At 47.8% G+C, this 19,707-nt stretch overlaps 2 protein-coding genes across 2 annotated transcripts; both read left to right on the forward strand.

The window, feature by feature from the left end:
• Window positions 1-7,673: 7,673 nt before the first annotated feature.
• On the forward strand, window positions 7,674-9,023 carry LOC142581196 (kinesin-like protein KIF18A). The gene has a single exon (XM_075691198.1). The coding sequence runs from the start codon at window positions 7,674-7,676 to the stop codon at window positions 9,021-9,023; it is 1,350 nt and encodes a 449-aa protein (XP_075547313.1).
• A 29-nt stretch (window positions 9,024-9,052) lies between these two features.
• LOC142581356 (kinesin-like protein KIF18A) lies at window positions 9,053-18,125 on the forward strand. Its single transcript, XM_075691207.1, has 3 exons — window positions 9,053-9,097; window positions 14,468-14,540; window positions 16,282-18,125. The coding sequence occupies exons 1-3, from the start codon at window positions 9,053-9,055 to the stop codon at window positions 17,676-17,678; spliced, it is 1,515 nt and encodes a 504-aa protein (XP_075547322.1). The 3' UTR covers window positions 17,679-18,125.
• The last annotated feature ends 1,582 nt before the right edge of the window (window positions 18,126-19,707 follow it).

A 19,707-nucleotide genomic window follows, 5' to 3' on the forward strand; every position in this document is an offset into this window, starting at 1 on the left:
ATCTCGACAGATTCAGCGATCGGCCAGGTAGAACTGAACTAATAACGCATGAAATAGAACTGAAATCAACCGAACCCGTAAGATCAAAGCCTTAGAGGGTGTCCACGACAGAGAGAAATTATGGAGGCAGAGATACAGCGCATGATAGAGTTGGGAGTTATTGAGCCCGCTGAGAGTGACTATACATCACTACTAATACTTGTAGAAACCCTTAATAAGAACCCTCGTCCGTGTGGTGACTACAGTAAGTTAAGTGCCATCACTAGGGATCAGCTGTACCCGATTCCCAACATTGAAAAACGAATCGAAAGAGTTAGCGCTGCTAAACACATTTAAACTATATATCTCGTGCGGGGATACTGGTAAGTTCCCTTTCAGAAAGTGACAGCCGCTATGCCGGATTTATCTCACCTGTAGGCACTTTTCGCCCTCTCGCCCTCAGCTTCGGGCTGAAGAACGCGCCGTTTAACTTCTCTAAGTTAATGGATATTGTCCGAAAAGACTTGCAGGAGTTCGTCTTGCCATGTCTTGTAGATGTAGCAATTTTTTCGGACAGCTGGGAACAGCACGTCGCGCTCCTCAAACAGGTTTTCTCACGGTTGAGGGAAGCAGGCTTAATGATGAAGGAGCAAAAGTGTAGATTTGACTGTTCGCAGGTTACTAATCTGGGCCATGTTGTCGGTCAGGACACGAGAAGGCCGGCCGAGCTGAAAATAACTACGATTGGAGAATTTTCACAGCCACGCACGAAAACAGATATTCATTCATTTTTGGGGCTTGTGGGGTACTTTCAACGGTACATTCCGAATTACTCGCAAATAGCAAGTCCTTAAACAGATGCCCTCCGAAAGGGAGCGCAAAGTAACGTGCACTGGGATGAGGACAAAGAGAACGCTTTCTAAGGTTTGAAAACGCTATTGGTTTCTCGTCCTGTGCTTCGCGCGCCAGTGTACACAAAGGAATTCATAGTTCAGTGTGACGCAAGCGACAGAGGTATGGGCGTGGTGCTTAGTCAGGTCGGTGACGATAGTGAGGAACATTCTATCATCTATGCCAGCCGTAAACTAACTGTAAGAGAGGAAGAATACAGCGCTTCAGAGAAGGAACGTGCTTGTTTGGTTTGGGCAGCCCAAAAGTTGTCGTGTTACTTGTACGGAGCGAGGTTCATCTTCGAGACCGACCACTGTCCTCCGACGTGGCTCAATCAAATGTCACACAAAAATGGCCGCTTGCTCCGATGGAGCCTCACCCTCCAAGAGTACAACTTCTCCGTTAGATATGAGAAGGGAAAGTTGCATAGCAATGAGGATGGTTTGAGCAGGCTAATTTGAACTCCGCGTTTAAGGATGCCGCCTAAATTTTCGGGTTGTTATTGCTAATTTTGTTAAGCCAAGAAGATCCCCTCTCATTTAGCAGGACTGCAGCCTTGATTGCTCAATTTGTCAGCACGAAATTGCTCCATAAATTGGCGTAGCTTAATGCAGCTTTTTTTGTTTCTGCACTTGTGTTTTCTTTGAAGCCTAGCGGGTCTAAAGTGAGATCCAAGATACGTCATCTCGGCGCAGAGCCGTGTTATGAGGTTCGCTTTGCAGTTGCCTGTTCTTGTATTTTGGGGCGGTGTCACCATTTCACAGCTGGTCGCTGCAAGCCAAGGCATCCTCCCTTGCCATCAGCCACTCTCTTCCCGCCCTGCAGTTATCAGCACTGGCCAGTCGAAATTTTCCAGGCCATGGAGGAGCTGTTACGTTCGACCTGCGGGGTTTGGCAATCTTCGGGGAAGCGACCGCCGAACTCTGCCCGGCCTCTGCGCTAACTCGCTTTGTGGAAACAAGAATGCGCCTCGTCAACAACCCGTTGGCGCTGGCAGGTCTGCTGCGGCGACTCGCTTTGTAAGGACGACAATACGCCGCGTCCCCAAGCGAGTTGCGCCGGGATGTCTAGACGCAGTCGGCGGACCAAGTATTGTTAGTGGAATCGCCGTCACCGTCACGGTTTGTTTGCAGCGGCGGAACTCCGGGAAGGAGGTGTTTTGCGGCGCCGTCTCTCGGGTCTTAGAAGTCGTCACTCAATGGACAAACGCGGCGGCCACTGTCTGCGGGGCCAACTCTGGGACCAAGAAGCGCCTGCTCAGGGCAAGACCTGTGTCTGCGGAAACCCTCTCACCTCGGTGTGGTCAGCGAAACCTGTGCGGAAGTGAGTGTGTAAACCCTCCCCCTCAAAGGCGGGTCGGCTACGATGACTTTGGACGCTCCGAATTGGTTGAAGGTTGAACGGCCGTTTTTCCCTCACCTAGGGATCTAGGGAGGACAGAGTGTATTTAAGCAGCCATTGTGAGCTGTTCAGTGTGCATTCTCTTTCAGTCATGCTAGACTGATGAACTGTAACGTTCTCATGTAGATACTGTAAAAAATCCCATATTCCTCGTTCTCGATGAGAACAAGTCTCTCTCTTCAACAACGTCCTCAGCGCAGATGAGTTGGACGATGGCATGGGCCAGCTACCATCTATTTCATGCCCGAACCCAACCATTACAAGGCTTCAAGCACTCCGTGAACTTCCAAAAATAAGTCCAATATCTTGGGCTTGGGTCCAAATAGAACCACATAAGTTATATATATATATATATATATATATATATATATATATATATATATATATATATATATATATATATATAGTGTTTTTCTTACAACGCCGAACATATGTATATAAAGAATGTCGCAAGGTGGCCTTAATGCGCTTTGTTTTAAATCCTGTTTGACGAATAATGAAAGGGGGAAAGTGTGGCGACGGCGCCTGTGCACGTGGCCTGCGCTTCCGTGGTTATAACGTCACGCGCGTCGAAGATACTGGCGCGGCTGCGGCAGCGGTTGCAGCCATAGATTTCATACAATACGTGATTGCAGCAGAGATGCATGGGAGGTGCATTGACCGCGGCTAAAGTGAATTACCGCGGCGGCACTTGTGACGGCGTAGTGTGGTGCCGTATGAAAAACTTGCATGATTTCATAATGTATGCAGGCCAAAGAATTTCGCTGGTAATCTGTCCCCTTATCTGTCCATTGCGGCCCCACGAATTTTTAAAAAAAATGTGCAGTTTAGCGTGCTTTCCGGCCAGTGATTGTAATTACGTTTCGCAACGTTACCGCACTTTATATTCGCACATAAAAGTGCGTATTAATATAGTGAGATTAGTTCATATATTTTATTTCATTATGGTCGAAAAGAAAAATTTCTCGGTCCAGTGTAGTTTCTTTTTTTTTCTCAACTGTGTTTAACGTACACGCAATAGATCATATTTTGATCATGATGGTGATTAGCGGGTACTTAGCGACATGGAGGGGTTAAAATGCTGGGTACTCGTATCGTGTATATCGTGAGTATCGCGGGTTTTAGAGTTTTCGGCTTTTGGGGGACTCGACTAGCCGGTTTTTAAAATTTCTAGTTGGCAACACTGGTTGCGCTGCCATAACGGCGCGCAGGACTATGGGGATGTTGTTGTTCCTGATATTGGTGTTTTGATGTCGTATATATATATATATATATATATATATATATATATATATATATATATATATATATATATATATATATATATATATATATATATGTATTTCCATGATCGAAGAGCTGTGCACTCACACTAGTACTGCAGCCGAGAACAACGCAAGCAGGCGAACCAGTGGACCTGCGCTGCAAATGAGGTAAAGTGGAACCTTGCCAAAGATTTCTCGTAGTATCTGGTTGCCTTGGCGCCTTCGTTTTGTTTGGACAAGTTTTTTGCTTGTATAGTTAAAATGGTTTTTGCCACTTTCCATTTATTGCTGTGAATTTCCATCGAAATATGTTCTTCGAAATTACAGACTTCGATGTTGTGCTCATTTGTCGGAAAGGTTAATCTTGACTGAAATTGTTTTCTTTTCTTTTTGAATGCGCGCAGGTTCTGCAGCTATGAATGGACAAGACGACGAATATTGCACTTCATACGACTCGTATCGAATGGCACCGCAATGCAAGCTCCTGGAAGCTATATATGAAAATCCAAAACTACGCACCGATGGTTTTAAGCAGTTTACATCGGTAAGGAAATATAAACGGTTCATAGACTTCAAGGCGGGACCAACGGCAACCAAAAAATGGAAACGTAGCCAAAAAGCACGGAAACTAGCAAGCAGTCGCCTACTCCACGCGTTTGGAGCTTCTGACAATTGTGACGACCTACAACACTCACTCCGCTCTGTGCGAAATGCGAGAGCGCGCATGCTGCCGTCGTATGAGAACAGAATCTCGCAACAGAGCTCCGAATCACGAACAGGACTACAAGGTTGCTACAAAAGTGCTACTGTTTATGGACGTGTGCGAGAGACGAAGAACGGGTCTGCAAGCCACGAATGGCACAATGAGCCGCATGTAGTGCCTGTGTGTGCTGGTAACTTTGAGTTGCCCGAAACTTTTGTTGTGTCTAGCACGGACTTAATTGTCGAAGAGGCTGCCACTGTTGAACTGCCCCTTGATTGCAGAAACAAGAAGGAAGAAACTCTAGGCACCTGTGATAACATGGAATGTCGAGAACATGAGTGGGATGAAAATCTCACTGGTGTGAGCAGTGGTATACCATGGTGTTATGCCCTGCCTTGTACACAGACCAAGGAAAATCAGGCTGCGTTTTGTTACAACAGTGGTGATGGGTCACAGGTGAAGGTGAAGGACTGTAGAAGTGGTGGTTTGTGTCAGAAAAGCCCAGGAGAGCCCTTTAACAAGACACTGCCTTCCGAAGGCTTTTACGCAATTTGTGACAGGAGACCTCTGCATTCCTGGGCAGCATGCCAAGATGACGATGTATCTGACACTGTGTTGGAACTGGTTGCAGTGATTGAGACGACACACAGTCTCTGTGACAGTGTTGTGAAAGACAGCAGTGCATCTGCTAATCAACACAGTGTGAGTTGTCTGCTAAACCAGGCTATAGAAGCTAGCAATGGCAATGTTACTTAGCGTTATTTTGCTATCTTTTATGCACATGTACACCACCTGTGACAATCATTAGTATATAAGAAGTTTGTGATCATGCCTTTGTTGTTCCTTGTTATGAAAAAACAAATGATGTATGCTTCAATGCAAGGAGTGCTTGCAGTGCATCTGAAGGTATATGCTATGTAATCCAGTCAAAATACAAATTGTGCTCTTCTGCCTTCCATGGCTGAGCACAAACGCAGGAAGTACTTGTTTATTTTATTGCTCAGGCTGTGTGGGGGAGTCTAGCAATTGTTGCTGGCCTGGCCAGCATGCACATTTCTTCACAGATGCTGGGACCAAGGTAGCACTTCCGTACGTAGTTGCCCCACTATTACATGCCAGAAATGTGTTTCGTTGATTAGTGCCAGCTTGTCCAAGCATGGATTCACATTACGCAAACAGCTTTGATTGCATTGCATGGTTCTTTTGAGACAAAGTGTAGTGCATTTAACATTGTTCCCCAAGAGGTGGTTTTTGTCGTCTTTGTACTTTATTTCAAGAACTGCCACATAGTGAACAAAAATGTTCTAGTTCTGTATAAAAAAGAAAATATATGGCAAACAGAAAAAGAATTATATGGCAGCTGGTCATGCTTCTTCTTTTCAAGTGACTCCTATAGACAGTGAAATCAAGACTGCTTGAACAGCTGCTTCAAAGGAAGCCTGCTGTGCCTGCTCTCCATGCCTCCACACTCCCTGAAATTATTTCCCTACAGATTCAAAGGAAATAGAGACCTTGCAGTACTTCAGCAGCATCGAAGTGTTACAGTCATGCACTAAACTCATGAACTGAGTGTGTTTGGGGATGGAAAAAGATTCTCACAGCAAAAACCCAATGTGCGCACTGCAGTGGCTAAGTGGCTGTGTTCTGCTGCTGAGCACACAGTTGCAGCTATGATATCCAGCAGTGGTGACTATATTCTGATGGGGGTGGAATGCAAAGATGCTTGTGTACTAAGCTTTGGGTGCTCTTTGAATAATCCCAGGTGGTCAGTTTGCTGTGCCACAAAAGCATCTCGAGTCTTGTTAACATTCATTACTGTGAAAAAAAAAACAACTCCAGACAGGGGGCGCTGTTCATCACGTGATATAGCTGTGGTAAGGGGATTACAACTGAATTCAGAGCCCTGCATCATTATGGTGTCTATCACAGCACTTATGTTGCTTTGGAATGTTGGACACCATCGATCAACCAATTGACGATTTGCAATATAATGAGTTCCACTTCGTGTTTTCTAACCACATACTCTCATCCACAGGCTGCATCTCTCCCGTCAAGTGTTTCCCCCTCCAAAGGCCACAAAAGCTTTTCCAAGATTACTGCAAAAATTCCAGGACCTCGTAGTTGCCCTATACCCGCAGACCCTATAGACACTATAGACCCTATACCCAAACATCCCCGTAGGATATGCTCTAGGGTGGCTCTAGAATCGCAATGTATGCACTTGTCACTCATGTGTAAATATGGGTGTATTAGGTGCATGATGGCTGGACTCGGATAGGATCTGGTTTGTATAACTGCCTCCATTCGACAGACTGATTTTTGCATATTTTTGGGTGCGGCGGCTGGAATATGTGCCCCTGCAATCTAAGGTGTGTAATTTCATAAAATCTGGTGATTCGATCTTCCCACTCCCACATAGCGGTTGTGGGTGAGGCGGGGCTAACCGAGGCTCGGTCCGTAAGCCCTCGAGCCATGCAGTGCGCGGCCTCATTGCTACCTTCTGGTAGTGTGTGAGCGGGTGTCCAGATGAGATGTACACTTTTGTCGCGGTTACTACCGAATTTAAGAGTCGTTGTGCATCTGGGGAGATTCGACCGTTGGTGAAGTTTCGTATCGCAGTCGGGGCATCACTGATGATTATGTCCGCTTGTGTTTGTGCTATGGCTAACGCGGGAGCTATTTCCTCTGCGGTTTCTACGTGTGGCATGTTGACTGTAGCGCTCGTGCATTTTCCCTCGTAATTTATCACCACTGCTGAAAATAATCATTGCATGAAATATATTTCATCTCCCATTTCACGCCTATCATAATATATATAGCTAACCACATTGAATTCGCCATTCATCTCCAAAAAATGGATGCGCCGCCATCTTTGCAATAAGTAGAGCGGTACAAGAATGTTCATTTAGTGCCGGAAATGGTAGCGTTTAGTTCCATTATTCATTATTTGAACAGTAGGTAACCAGAGCACTTCACCGCGTTGCTTTGCGTTCACTTACGACTACGTAGTAAAATCGAAAAAGGGGTGGAAGTAGGCTGTGGACTGTGAGCATGAGGATTCCTTATATATGCATTGAAAAAATTAATTCTGTTCTTTCACAATTTTGTAAAATTGTAGCACTGCCAACAATTGAACTCCTTACATGCTAAAGTTGACCTGTTCAGTTTACTGGCATTGTTCTGTGCACAAATATTTTTCTTTGCTCTGAAAACCTTATCTCCGAGCGTCACCCGTGCGCTGTGCACTAACACGACCGACACAGTGGCAAACGATGTGGTCGTTGCCACACTGAAAGGCACGGCGGGGTTGGGATGCCCGTCTGTAGTGCCACTGCTCCAACGGTGATGAGGAGGACGAAGTTAGCCGAGCACGCGTGGTAGAGCACGCGACCGCGCCCGACTTAATGATCGCCATCTTATATCATCACGCCCGCATGTTTGGTCAAGCCGGTTTTCTCAACATCGAGGCACTCTACCACGGAGGAATCTACACTGGTGCCGCCGAACCTCAAGAGGCGTTCTATATGAAGACCGTGCAGTCGTCAGCCCAGAATCGCCGCAGCTCTAACAAGGACACACCGTCACACTGGACACAGGCAGTGCGTGTGCGCCTGCCGAGCGATCCTGGCTCTGAAACCGCCAGCATCGTCTGCGTGGTCATCATGCCCGCGTCGATGGCCAGGCCTACTCCTGCAACATCGAGGTACGCTACCACGGAGAAATCTACAATGGTGCCGCCAAACCGACGTTCTAACGAGACTGCGCAGTCGTCAGGCCTGAAACGTCGCCAATCGAACAAAGACCCGCCGTCACCATGGGCACGGGCGAACGTAGCAGTGCGCGTGCGCCTACTGAGCGATCGTGGCTCTGAGATCGCCAGCATCGTCCGCGTTGTGGACGGCAGGTACCATGTGTTCGACCCCAGGGGCGAGTCGGAGTCTTTCCAATTCCAAGAACAGCAAACGTGTGGGGACCTCGTCAAGGCCAATGAAGGCCAAGGCTTCATGTTTGGTCAGTTCTTTGATGAAACAAAATACAATGTGTATGCGTTTCAGAGCACCACCAAGGACATGCTGACGATGTTCATTGAAGGGTGCGATTGCTCTGTATACACACGGATTTCGACCGTCACCAGCAAAACGTTTGCAATGCTGGGCTCCGAGGAATGCTCCGGAGTGGTCTCCTTCATAGCCAGCGAGTTGTACCAGCGCGTGGACAAGCTCTGGTCAGAGGGCCAGATATGGGACGTAGCTGTCCCCTATCTGGAAGTCTACAACAAGGTTGTTCGTGACCTGCTGTGCCTTGACCCGACCAAGACCATTGCCATATTGAACGTTACCAAACGCAAGGTGAAGGGCGCTGGCACCCTCCTCCAGTTGCTCTTGAAAGGAAACAAGAGCCGGACGCATCATGTCACCGATGCGACTGCTGAATCTGCATGGTCGCACGCCATCTTCCAGAGCTACGTCGCACTGGCGGAGTATGTGACGAGCACGAGCAAAGAAATTCGCGCCTCTATGTGCTCTAGTGAGCTTGACAGCTTGGAGGGCGCAGCTGCGGCCAGTGGGAACATAAAGGATCAGATGCGCGAGGGTACCAAGCTCAACCTGTCGCTCCTGTCCCTCGGCAACTGCATCGACGCCTGCTCCAGGAACTGGACGCAGCAAGTGCCGTGTCAGGACTCCAAGCTGACCCACATCCTCAAGGACTCGCTTGGTGCCTCGTGCAATACCCTCATGATTGGGACAGCGACGGCGGTGAACCTCAGCTCCACGGAAACGTAAAACACCCAGTAGTATATGCTGAGCGGGCCATGAAGATCGAGCTGCGGGCCAAGAAGAATGTGCTCAATGATAACGTGCGCATGTCTATGCACAGATAGCGCGCTCTTAGAGGAGTGAAAAGAGAAGGTGGAAGGCTTTAGTATAAGCTCGAGAAGGTAGAAAGGTGGACGGCTGTAGTCGAGGCTGAGGTGCGAGAGCTCGAAGACGACCTGGTAGCCAAGTCGCCCTGCTGCGAGCTCGGAAGACCGCAACGGTAGCGGCAGTGGTCCGTCGAGGTGTGAAGACGTCCTGCCCGCAACTCCCATCCTGTCGCCCATCACGTAGATGGGCCCAGTCTCTGACTCTCTCGAGCGCTCGAGCCCAGCTCGTTGTGTGTCGCACAGTGATCTGCGCTGAACAACAGGCATGTAAAGCAGCATTTTCGACCCGCTCGGGACTTATTCGGAGAGCATCAGTGCGGCTCTGGACACGCCTTCGATAAAACTGTTTGGTCGTTTCGTTGAATCGTAATAATTGATTTATAAATAATATATCTATGAAAACTCGAATCACCCGTCTTCGTGCGTGGGTATCTCTTTAGCAACTTATGCTCAAATTAACTGTGTATTTTAAGTGCGACGGGAAAGTTCGAGTCATAAAGAGCAGCGATACTTCTCGAGGGAAGCGTTGCGTGCACTGCTGTGCAAGAAACAGTCAAACCATCACTGATGACAAAGATTTGGCGAATGCGATGACGCAAAGTGAAACTTCGTGTAGTCGGAATTTTAGGCTAACCCATGTAGCAGGGGTAGCTGACAAACTTGTGGACCATTAACACAATCATCGTGACCCCTAATGAAAAAGATCCGCTGTGGTGGCCCAGTGACTAAGGGAGATAGTAGCTGCTGTGTGCTAGGTCGGATGTTTTATTCAGAGCGCGACAGCCGCGTTTTGATTGGGGCAAAATGCAAAACTTATAGATTAAAGAACCCCAGGTGGTCCAAATTAATCTGGAGTCCCACACTACGGTCCTTGTGTTGCTTCTGTATATTGAACCCCATGATTTGATTTGATAAGAAAAATGGGGTTCTCCACGCTTGCCGAAAATAGGCTGCGGGCTTAAGCGTGGGCAATAGACAATCGTTGTGGGCAAGAGAGTGGAACAACTGGAAGCTCTAGAGGATGCTATAATGCATCTTGCACGATGCCTACCCAACTTAAGTTTGTCCTTCGCCGACAACGATTGTATTTCCCCTAGCTGAACAATGATAACTTAAACGTTTTGGAATGCCAACATGAACTGTAGTCGCAGAGAAAGTCGGCCAAGGCGTTGTTGACCTTTTTACGGTACACTGGCTTATTAGAAAGACTATAATGACCCCATTCCATCCTTTTTCATATTTTTTTCTCAGGCTTTTATTCTTGTCACGATCTTCTTTCCGTCTTTACTTCCCCTTTCCCTTCCCCTAGTGCAGGGTAGCAAACAGGAGGTTTTAACGCTGGTTAACCTCCCTGCCTTTGTCTCATTTGTATCTCACTCTCTCTCTCTCTCTAAACGGGCGACTGGCACCGCGGATGACCCCGCCGCTCTCGGTCGTGTTACGCGTGACAGCAGCTTCTTTTTTCGATACCCATGGGAACGCGGCCCACGTTACCCAGCAATCCAAGTTGGCGTCGGTTCATTGAAGAGCGGCGCATACGCACTGGTTCCTGAGGCACACGCCCGGTGACACATACCCAAGTTTTCGTCAAGGAGATTAATTGAAGAACGACACGTACCCAGACGCACATACCCACTGGAACGGCCAACAGTTTTAGACTGCGCTACCTTTGGAATCGGCGCCCTTTGTAGACTGCGACTACCTTCATGATTGGTCCGCATTTCAAGACAGCAATTTGGGCAACCGGCCTAAAATTTTATACCGTATATTTCCACGGGGAGGGCCCATATGTTTATACTGCACTATCTTCGGATCCTTGTTCGTATACCTTGCACTGCACAGGTTTCTGAACAGCTGTTCCCAGCGTTAAACATGAACTTGCCAACTGTAGATGGAACCCAATACATTGAGGTTGGAATGCAGAAGTGATGACGCATAGCATTAGTTTGCACGGATGATCATTCGTGACTGCCAGATGTAACGGTAAAGCAAGATACTTCAGTAAGAAACCAAGGTTAGAAAATATTTCATCTTAAAGGCAAGCACAATCTTTGATGGTACTTGAAAATACATTATAACAGCAAAAGCATTTGTCACTGGAAAACATTCAAATGTATCTGCTCAATCTGTTCTCATTGCACGAAACACACTAATAAGATGCTTTTCTCTTTGAAGCTCCGACAACGTTGCACATACCTAAAGGAACTGAAAGCAGTAGTAGGCACTGCTTGTAATAAACTATACAACATTCTCGTGCGATTCGCGGTGCTCAGGTGTGGCGTTTACTGCCTGAAATGCTTTCGTGTTGGTTTTTGGGAGAGGGCTTGTCAGAGGGCTTGTCATTTTGGTCTGATAATTTCTTTGTAAAGTTGAAAAGAAAAATTAAGAGAAACTTCTCGGAGATTGGATGTGTTAAGCATTTGGCGTAACTCCGGTCAACACCTTCCAGGCAGCACAGGAGGGGTGAATCTTCCAGGTGCGGCTCAATGATTAGCATCAAGGCTCCAAGAACCTTCGCTCGCGGGGGTTCTTTGACTGCCTTTTCAAAAAACGTTGAAAGTGTTTGCAGGAGAACAAGAAACTCTGGCCTATGATAGGGAAGTTTGCCTTGCTCTTGCGCACGCAGAAGTTTGTACAAAGGACTGCTAGTCTTATTCGTTGTCACAAGCATGACGTAAGCATCACATCCAAGATCACTGATAAGCTTGGCAATATAGCCACCTACATACACCAAGCCTGAGTAAGCAAAAGATGGAGCTGGAGAGCCAGGGGATGTGCTCCCAGAGCTTTCAGTTCCTGAACTAAATCTTGAGAAACAGAGGTTGCCGTTTCTTCGGCATATTTGCATATTTTAGACGCAGCTACAATGAACTGAAATTTTAAAGTTGACGGTGCCTCGTATATTTGCCTTTTGATGAAAGTGGTCTAGCTGGACAATGGACAAGATCCTTTTTTCACAGTCGGCTTTCGTTAATTCGACCTTGTTGGGACCTGCGAAATCGACCGAACATCATCCAGTGGTTGAAAATAAAAGGCGAAAAATATGCTGAAACACTTATTGCCACGTTTTTTTTACTCTATTTACCCGAACCCATCCGCCTGCAAATCTCATGCACACCTAGTTTTGCTTTTTCTTTTCTTTTTGTAGGCGCTTGACCGGTGACGGTGACCGTAAGGGATGAAGGGAGGGGGGCTGGGCAGGCCGCATACTAACACAGAAATTTCGCCAGAAAGAAGAAAACAGACAACACGAGTTTGTTAATTGCCACTAGCTTAGCATGTGAAATAACTTGCATTATGAATGCACTTTTGTAGTCAAAGTCAAAGCGCCTTGTCATCATCGCTATCCTGTTGTAGTGTAACACGTGATATTAAGAGAGCAGGCACGGGGCTGGTAAACCCTCGCATGCTACCGAATGACATTAAGTCTGTCGTATTCGAGACCCTCACAATGAATAAACTAGGGTTTGCGAGGGTCTATTAGCCACGTGCCTGCTCTCCTAAGATCGCGTGTGATGTGATGCCATCGGGCAGAAACAGGTGTTTCACATGCGCCCACCTTGGCTCTGAATGGTGCTGGCTAGGCTAGATCTAGTAAACATAAATACCCAAGTTAGTGGACGAACTTATAGCCATCGCCATAGCACAATTGGTAGTGCAACTCACGCGTAATGCGGATGTTGTGGGTTCGGCTCCCACCGGCGACAAGTTATCTTTTCGTCCACTTTCATTTTCCCTTCATTGTTTTCTACATTTCAATTTAAATCACAGTTAATTTACCCGATACCTTCCTTGGCTTCATTGTCTGATGGCTTTATGTGGTCATGATTAAAGGGGCTGACAACCAATTTTCATGGTACCCATTCTTTTTAGTGCAATGGAAAGGTTACTAGTCAGAGTGTTTAGTCATGAAGTGCTAATGTGGAAAACACCATGGAACATTTTTTATCTGAATTTTTCGATCAGCAGTGAAGATGTAAAAGCATAGAAAGTTGTGCGAGTTGTGCGGTAACATATTCTTAGTTTGTAGCACAAAGTGAGGAACAGACTAGAAGATTTGAAGAACTAAAGAATAATAGTAGAAGGAGAAAGGGAGGATAGTGCTCGTCTTGTCTTCTTCTAGTCTGTGTGTTTGTCACTTCGTGCTACAAAGCAAGACTGTGAGGATGTACTAGCCGTTCACTAAAAGCATGCTGAAAACGGTGATAGGTGAGTGCAGTAGCGATTATACACTGGTATTAGTGGGAGGCAGACGACAAGTGTGGCCGTGCTGTAACAAAGTGTCCTTTTGTTTATCAAGTCGATGTTCCCGCAATTCATGTATTTCAATTTGTTAAATGATTTCTGTGATAATACCTACGTGTTTTCGTGCCTTCCTGTCCAACTGCTCTGGTACTTAACCAGTCAAAAGAAACCAATCGGATCGAAAGCGAAACTACGCATTTACACATGATACGGAGTTCAGCGTGTTGCAGTAGCCATGCGTGCGTTGTATATTTCCGAAGCATAGAATAATGCGCGAGTGTCTAATAATATACCAACTGCAATTTTAAGCAATAATTATGATGTACTTAATAACAGTTGATTTGCAGTAATCTCAGAATACATCCGAAGTACCAAGATTCCACCGCCAGGTCTCGCCACTTACTGGTTTTTTATAAAACCCCTTAAACATCGTAAAGTAGCGACACTCTTGTCCTCCCTCTTCACTCCTCCTCGTTTCTCCTCTCACGCTCCCTTCTCGACCGTGGCACCGCCTACACCGCCCGAGCGTAGGAACGGCGCCAACATGCACTCCTCGCCACTCCGTAGACGCTTCTCGAGCGAAAATGGCTCTGAAGAACGGCGCAAGGGCCCACGTGATGCTATTAGGCCAATAGCGACGCGGCGTCGTCCTCGGCCAGAGCGTGCGAGGAGGAGGCGGCATTCTTCAAAGCGTGGCGCTACATTACGAAGTTTAAGGGGCCTTAGTTTTTTATGCTTTCTATGCCAATTTAAAATTAGAATTACTACTGAACTCGCAAACAGCGTGCTCGATTCTATCACTATGAATCATGGTCATTTCAGCAACTGAGACGTTCAAGTAATCACGGCGCCGGTCTTCGTCGTCGTCTTCAACGTTGTTGTGCCACACTGCGGGCCTATCATCGAGGCAAAGGGCGCTCCCCCCCCCCCCTCTTCCTTCTTGTTCTTCTGAAGTGATTGCCCGTGTGCTGGGCTTCAAACATGCACTGACAACCTTCATTGTTCTAAGAAACTGCCGACCGTTTTTCCTGAGTCGAACTGAGGAGTCCGGGGGCACAGAGCACCACGACAAATCCACTGACAGCCTTAAAAATTCCGCAGAACTGCTGTCCCCTGGCCGTGGAGATCGATGGTATGCAGCTTGGACTTCTCCTGCGACGAAAGAGGAAGGCGACGCGATTGACGTCAGCACCCGTCTCGCCTCGTTCCTGCCAAAGGCATTTAAGGCAGCACCGGCCCATTTTTAGAGAGAGACTCGCCACCAGCCGCCACATCGGTCTGGTGCGCTCTTCGGCACCACTATACTTGTAGGCGACGTGTATTACCTGCTATATGTACATATTGTATAAAGCTTTTCGTCCCCTCTTCGCCTGCTCAATGAGTCCGTCTCTCGTCCCCAACCCCGAGTCACAATAACGTGCCTAAGAAACGCACAGGAGCGTGTGTGCTTCACTAAAAAATTGTTACAGAACTTTCGTAGCTCTGTTCTGACGCGTGTCGGCAGCATACACTCCGGCGGCTCGTAACAATGCAAGTTCAAAGCTCGCGCCTGTCTGCTCCGGCGAGCTGACTGGAGGCGCAAAGGTAGACGGGACACCAGCATGGCTGCATTTCGGCTTCAAAGACGTGACGTAAGGGCCTCTCCTGTTTTGTTTCTTTCCTCCATGCTGTCAAGAATGCTATGCCATGCTGATAACGCGCGTGCTGTTTGGGACCTGAAGTACAAGGCGCACAGCGTCTAACAAAGGAAAGACACGTAAGAAAGATTACGGTTATTGTTTAAGGACAAGATATGTGTTTCGATTTGTCGTGCAAGTCCGCCTCTCTGAATAATGCAGCTGAAGGACTACAATATTATCTACTACAGACGATTTTAAGAATTCCGGAAAACTTAGAAATGATCACCCCCGCGTACATATATTTCTCGCAATGTATGTATGTATGTATGTATGTATGTATGTATGTATGTATGTATGTATGTATGTATGTATGTATGTATGTATGTATGTATGTATGTATGTATGTATGTATGTATGTATGTATGTATGTATGTATGTATGTATGTATGTATGTATGTATGTATGTATGTATGTATGTATGTATGTATGCGTCAGCCTCTTTCACGACAACTTGGGCCACTGGGTATGCGCCGCTTTTCATAATAATCATGGCATGAAACATATATCATCACCGATTGCCCATCCATCATAAGAGATTGCTAATCGAATTGAAGTCGCCAATCATCTCCAAAAAAATGATGCGCCGTCAATTTTTTGTAATATTTCAAGAAGCATATGATAACCATTACTGCCATGTTTGCACTAAGTAGAGTGTTACAAAAACGTTCATTTCGTGTCGGGAATGCTGGGGTTTTTTTCAATTATTGATTATTTAAATAGGGGGTAACCTGAGCTCCGGACAGCGTTTCTTTGTGTTCAGGCACAGGTACGTAATCGAAAAAGTGGTGGAAGTGGGCTGTGAGCACGCAGATTGGCTATACATGTAATGAAAAAAAAATTAAGTCTGTTATTTCACATTTTTGTTCTCGTAAAATTGTACAACGACCAGCAATTTAACTACTTAATTGCTAACGTTTATACCTTTTGAGTTTACTCGCATTTTTTTCTGCACAAATGATTTTCTTTGCTATGAAACCCTTATATCCGAGCGTCAGCCGTGCTCTGTCTAGGAGTGGGCACTAACGTGACCCACGCAGTAGCAAACCATGCGGTCGTCGGCACCCTGAACTGCGCGGCGGTCTTGGGATGTCCTTCTGTAGTGCCACTGCTCCAATGGTGACGAGGAGGACGAAGTTAGCCGAGCACACGTGATAGAGAACGCTCCCGCGCCCAACTGAACAATCGCCATCTTAGATCATCACGCCCGCGTCTTTGGTCAAGCCATATCCCTCAACATCGAGGTACTCTACCACGGAGGAACCTACACTGGTGCCGCCAAGCCTCAAGAGGCGTTCTTTATGGGGACCGCGCAGTCGTCAGCCCCGAAACGCCGCCGCTCGAACAAGGACCCACCGTCACCCTGGACACAGGCAGTGCGTGTGCGCCTACCGAGCGATCGTGACTCTGAAACCGCCAGCATCGTCTGCGTGGCCATCACGCCCGCGTCCGTGGTCAGGCTGACTCCCGCAACATCGAGGTACCCTACCATGGAGGAATCTACAATTGTGCCGCCAAACCGGCGTTCTAACGAGAACGCGCAGTCGTCAGCCCTGAAACGTCGCCAATCGAACAAAGACCCGTCGTCACCTTGGGCATGGGTAGACGTGGCAGTGCGTCTGCGCCTACTGAGCGATCTTGGCTCTGAAACCACCAGCATCCTCCGCGTTGTGGACGACAGGTGCCATGTGTTCAACCCCAAGGCCGAGGCGGAGTCTTTCCATTTTCAAGAACAGCGGAGATGTGAGGATCTCGTCAAGCCCAACGAAGACCAAGGCTTCATGTTTGGTCAGTTCTTTGATGAAAAGAAATACAATGTGTATGCGTTTGAGAGCACCAATAAGGACATGCTGGCGATGCGCTTTGAAGGGCGCAATTGCTCTGTGTTCACGCGCATTTCGACGTGCACCGGCAAAACTTTCGCAATGCTGGGCTCCGAAGAATGCCCCGGAGTGGTCTCCTTCACGGCCAGCCGGTTGCACCAGCGCGTGGACAAGTTCCGATCAGAGGGCCAGACATGCGATGTAGCAGTCGCCGATCTGGAAGTTTACAACAGGGTTGTTCCGGACCTGCTGTCCCTTGGCCCGACCAAGACCATTGCCGTATTGAACCTCACCAAACACAAGGTGAAGGAGGATGGCACCCTCCTCGAACTGATCCTGAGAGGAAACAAGAATCGAAAGCGGCATGTCACCGATGCGAATGCTGAATCTTCATGGTCGCACGCCATCTTCGAGAGCTATATGGCACTGACAGAGTATGTGACAATCACGAGCAAAGAAATGGGCGTCTCGTTGTATTCTAGTGACCTTGCCAGCTCGGAGGGCACAGCTGCGGTCAGTAGGAACACAAAGGATCAGATGCGCGAGGGTACCACGCTCAACCTGTCGCTCCTGACCCTTGGCAACTGCGCCGACACCCGCTCGAAGAACGGGACGCAGAAAGGGCTGTACCACGACTCCAAGCTGACCCACATCCTCAAGGACTCGCTGGGTGCTTCGTGCAACACCCTCATGATTGGGACAGCGACGGCATTGAAGCTCAGCGCCACTGAAAGGTATAACGCCCAGGAGTATATGCTGAGTGGGCCATGAAGATCGAGCTTCAGGCCAAGAAGAATGTGCTCAATGTGAACGTGCGCATGTACGTGCATGTAGAGCGCGTTCATCGAGGAGTACAAGCAGAAGGTGGAAGGCCTTCAGCGTAAGCTTGAGAAGGTGGAAATGTGGAAGGCGGTTGTCGAAGCTGAGGTGCGAGAGCTCGAAAACGGGTCTGGTAACCAAGAAGGCCTGCTGCAAGCTCAGGAGACAACTGGTGGTGACAGTTGTCCAACGAGATATAAGGACGCCCTGTGCACAACTCCCATCCTGTCGCCCATCACGGAGACGATCCCATTCTCGGCATTTCGAGCACTTGAGCCCAACTCGGTGTGTGTCGCGTATTGATCTGCGCTGAACAACAGGCATGCAAGGCGGCATTTTCGACCCGCTCGGGACTTTGTGGGAGCGCACGAGTGCGTCTCTAGACAGCTCTTCGATAAAGCTAGCTATTTCATGGTTTCCTTGAATAATAATAGTTGATATATGAATAAATTATCTGAAAATTCGCATCACCGTCTTCGCACCTGTCTATCACTTAACAACTTACGCTCAAATGAACTGTGTATTTTAAGTGCGACGGAAATGTTCAAGGCATAAAGAGCAGCAATACTTCTCGAGGGAAGCGTTGTTGCGCGCACTGCTGTGCAAGAAACAGTCAAAAACCATCCCTGAGGGCAAAGATTTGGCGAATGCGATGACGCAAATTGAAACCTCGTGCCATCTGAATGTAGGGTTAAACCATGCAGCGGCCGGGATACCTAACTTGAGGACCATTATCACAATCATCGTGACTATATGAAGAAGATGCGCCACGGTGGTCCAGTGACAACGGCGGGCTGCTGCTGTACGCTAGGTGGGAGGTTTGATTCTCGGCGCCCGCGTTTTGATGTGGTCAAAACGCAAACACGCTCCTGTACTTCTAGATTGAGGTGCACCTTGCGAGATCGCATGCGCATCGCGATATCTCCGGAGCGGCCGCGCGCTTATCACGCGATGATCACGTGCTCGCTCGCGGAGGGTAGCAGGGAGAGGGCACATTTCGCTCCTGCTGCTCTTCGCGCCTGGCTGCGATGACGCAGCCCAGGCACTCCCATTCCTCCTTTCCCCCTTCTTGACAGACAGACATATTCATTCGACATCATAATTACACTATGTCGGGACCATGGGTAAAAAGCCGAAGGAGCGCGGCTTCACAAAGGCCCATGTTCCCTCTAAATACAGGCTACTTAAGCTGTACAGATCTATGCTTAAAAAAATCGTATTACAGCGATTAATAATACAAAAACAGCACTTACAAGCATAGTTCACTAATAAGTTCACAATAGTTCACAATAAGTTGCACAGATTCTATTAAAAAAGATTTGGCATTCAGCGATTAAGACATCAACAGACAAAAACAGCACTTACAAACTTGTTTTACAACACAGGAGTTTGAAGCAACAATCAGAAGCAAAAAACATAATTTGACATGATGAACCGAGGCACCAGGGAGACTCCCTCTCCGCCTCGCGGGAAGACGCACGATTTCCCTGATAGGCTGAGGAGCTTGCGACTGGCCGCATCTCAATTCAGCCGCTGAGACCGCCGCACGCCGTCCCTCTGCAGCGCTCGGCCTTCGTAAGCGACTGACCGCCCCAGGGCCCGAGCGCGGATATCCACTCTGGGTGAACTGAACACTTATCAGCCTCTCTTATGGTTTCCACATTGTGCGGTTTTTCGCCTCAGACGTGCGCGCACGTGCGCGCCTCCGTGATTTTGTATTGTTTGTGATTGTTGTTGTTGCCTTTGTTGGTACCTGTAACTATAAGGTGAATAGACACCTTAAGTCGAAGACTCACCCTGTCCCCCTGGCCTGAACCCGCCGTGGACGTAACTCACTGCGAAGCGCGGGTTAGGGGTCACAGCTCTAACGGTTAGGGCTGCTGTGAAAGTGCTAGCGAGCGACTAGCGCTAGCTAGTCGCTCGCTAGCACTTGTTTGGGCTCAAAGTGCTAGCGAGCGCGGTGTGATCTAGAGAAGGGTCA

The sequence above is a fragment of the Dermacentor variabilis genome, chromosome 1 (assembly GCF_050947875.1).
Source record: "Dermacentor variabilis isolate Ectoservices chromosome 1, ASM5094787v1, whole genome shotgun sequence".
NCBI lineage: Eukaryota > Metazoa > Arthropoda > Arachnida > Ixodida > Ixodidae > Dermacentor > Dermacentor variabilis.

What these genes read in the sequence shown, in the direction of transcription:
- LOC142581196 (XM_075691198.1), top strand. Translation starts at nt 7,674, where the DNA reads ATGTTTGGTCAAGCCGGTTTTCTCAACATCGAGGCACTCTACCACGGA.
- LOC142581356 (XM_075691207.1), top strand. Translation starts at nt 9,053, where the DNA reads ATGAAGATCGAGCTGCGGGCCAAGAAGAATGTGCTCAATGATAAC. An exon ending in AGAATGTGCTCAATGATAAC is followed by an intron (nt 9,098 to 14,467) that starts GTGCGCATGTCT and finishes CCGGGGGCACAG; the next exon opens with AGCACCACGACAAATCCACT. An exon ending in CCTGGCCGTGGAGATCGATG is followed by an intron (nt 14,541 to 16,281) that starts GTATGCAGCTTG and finishes TCGCCATCTTAG; the next exon opens with ATCATCACGCCCGCGTCTTT.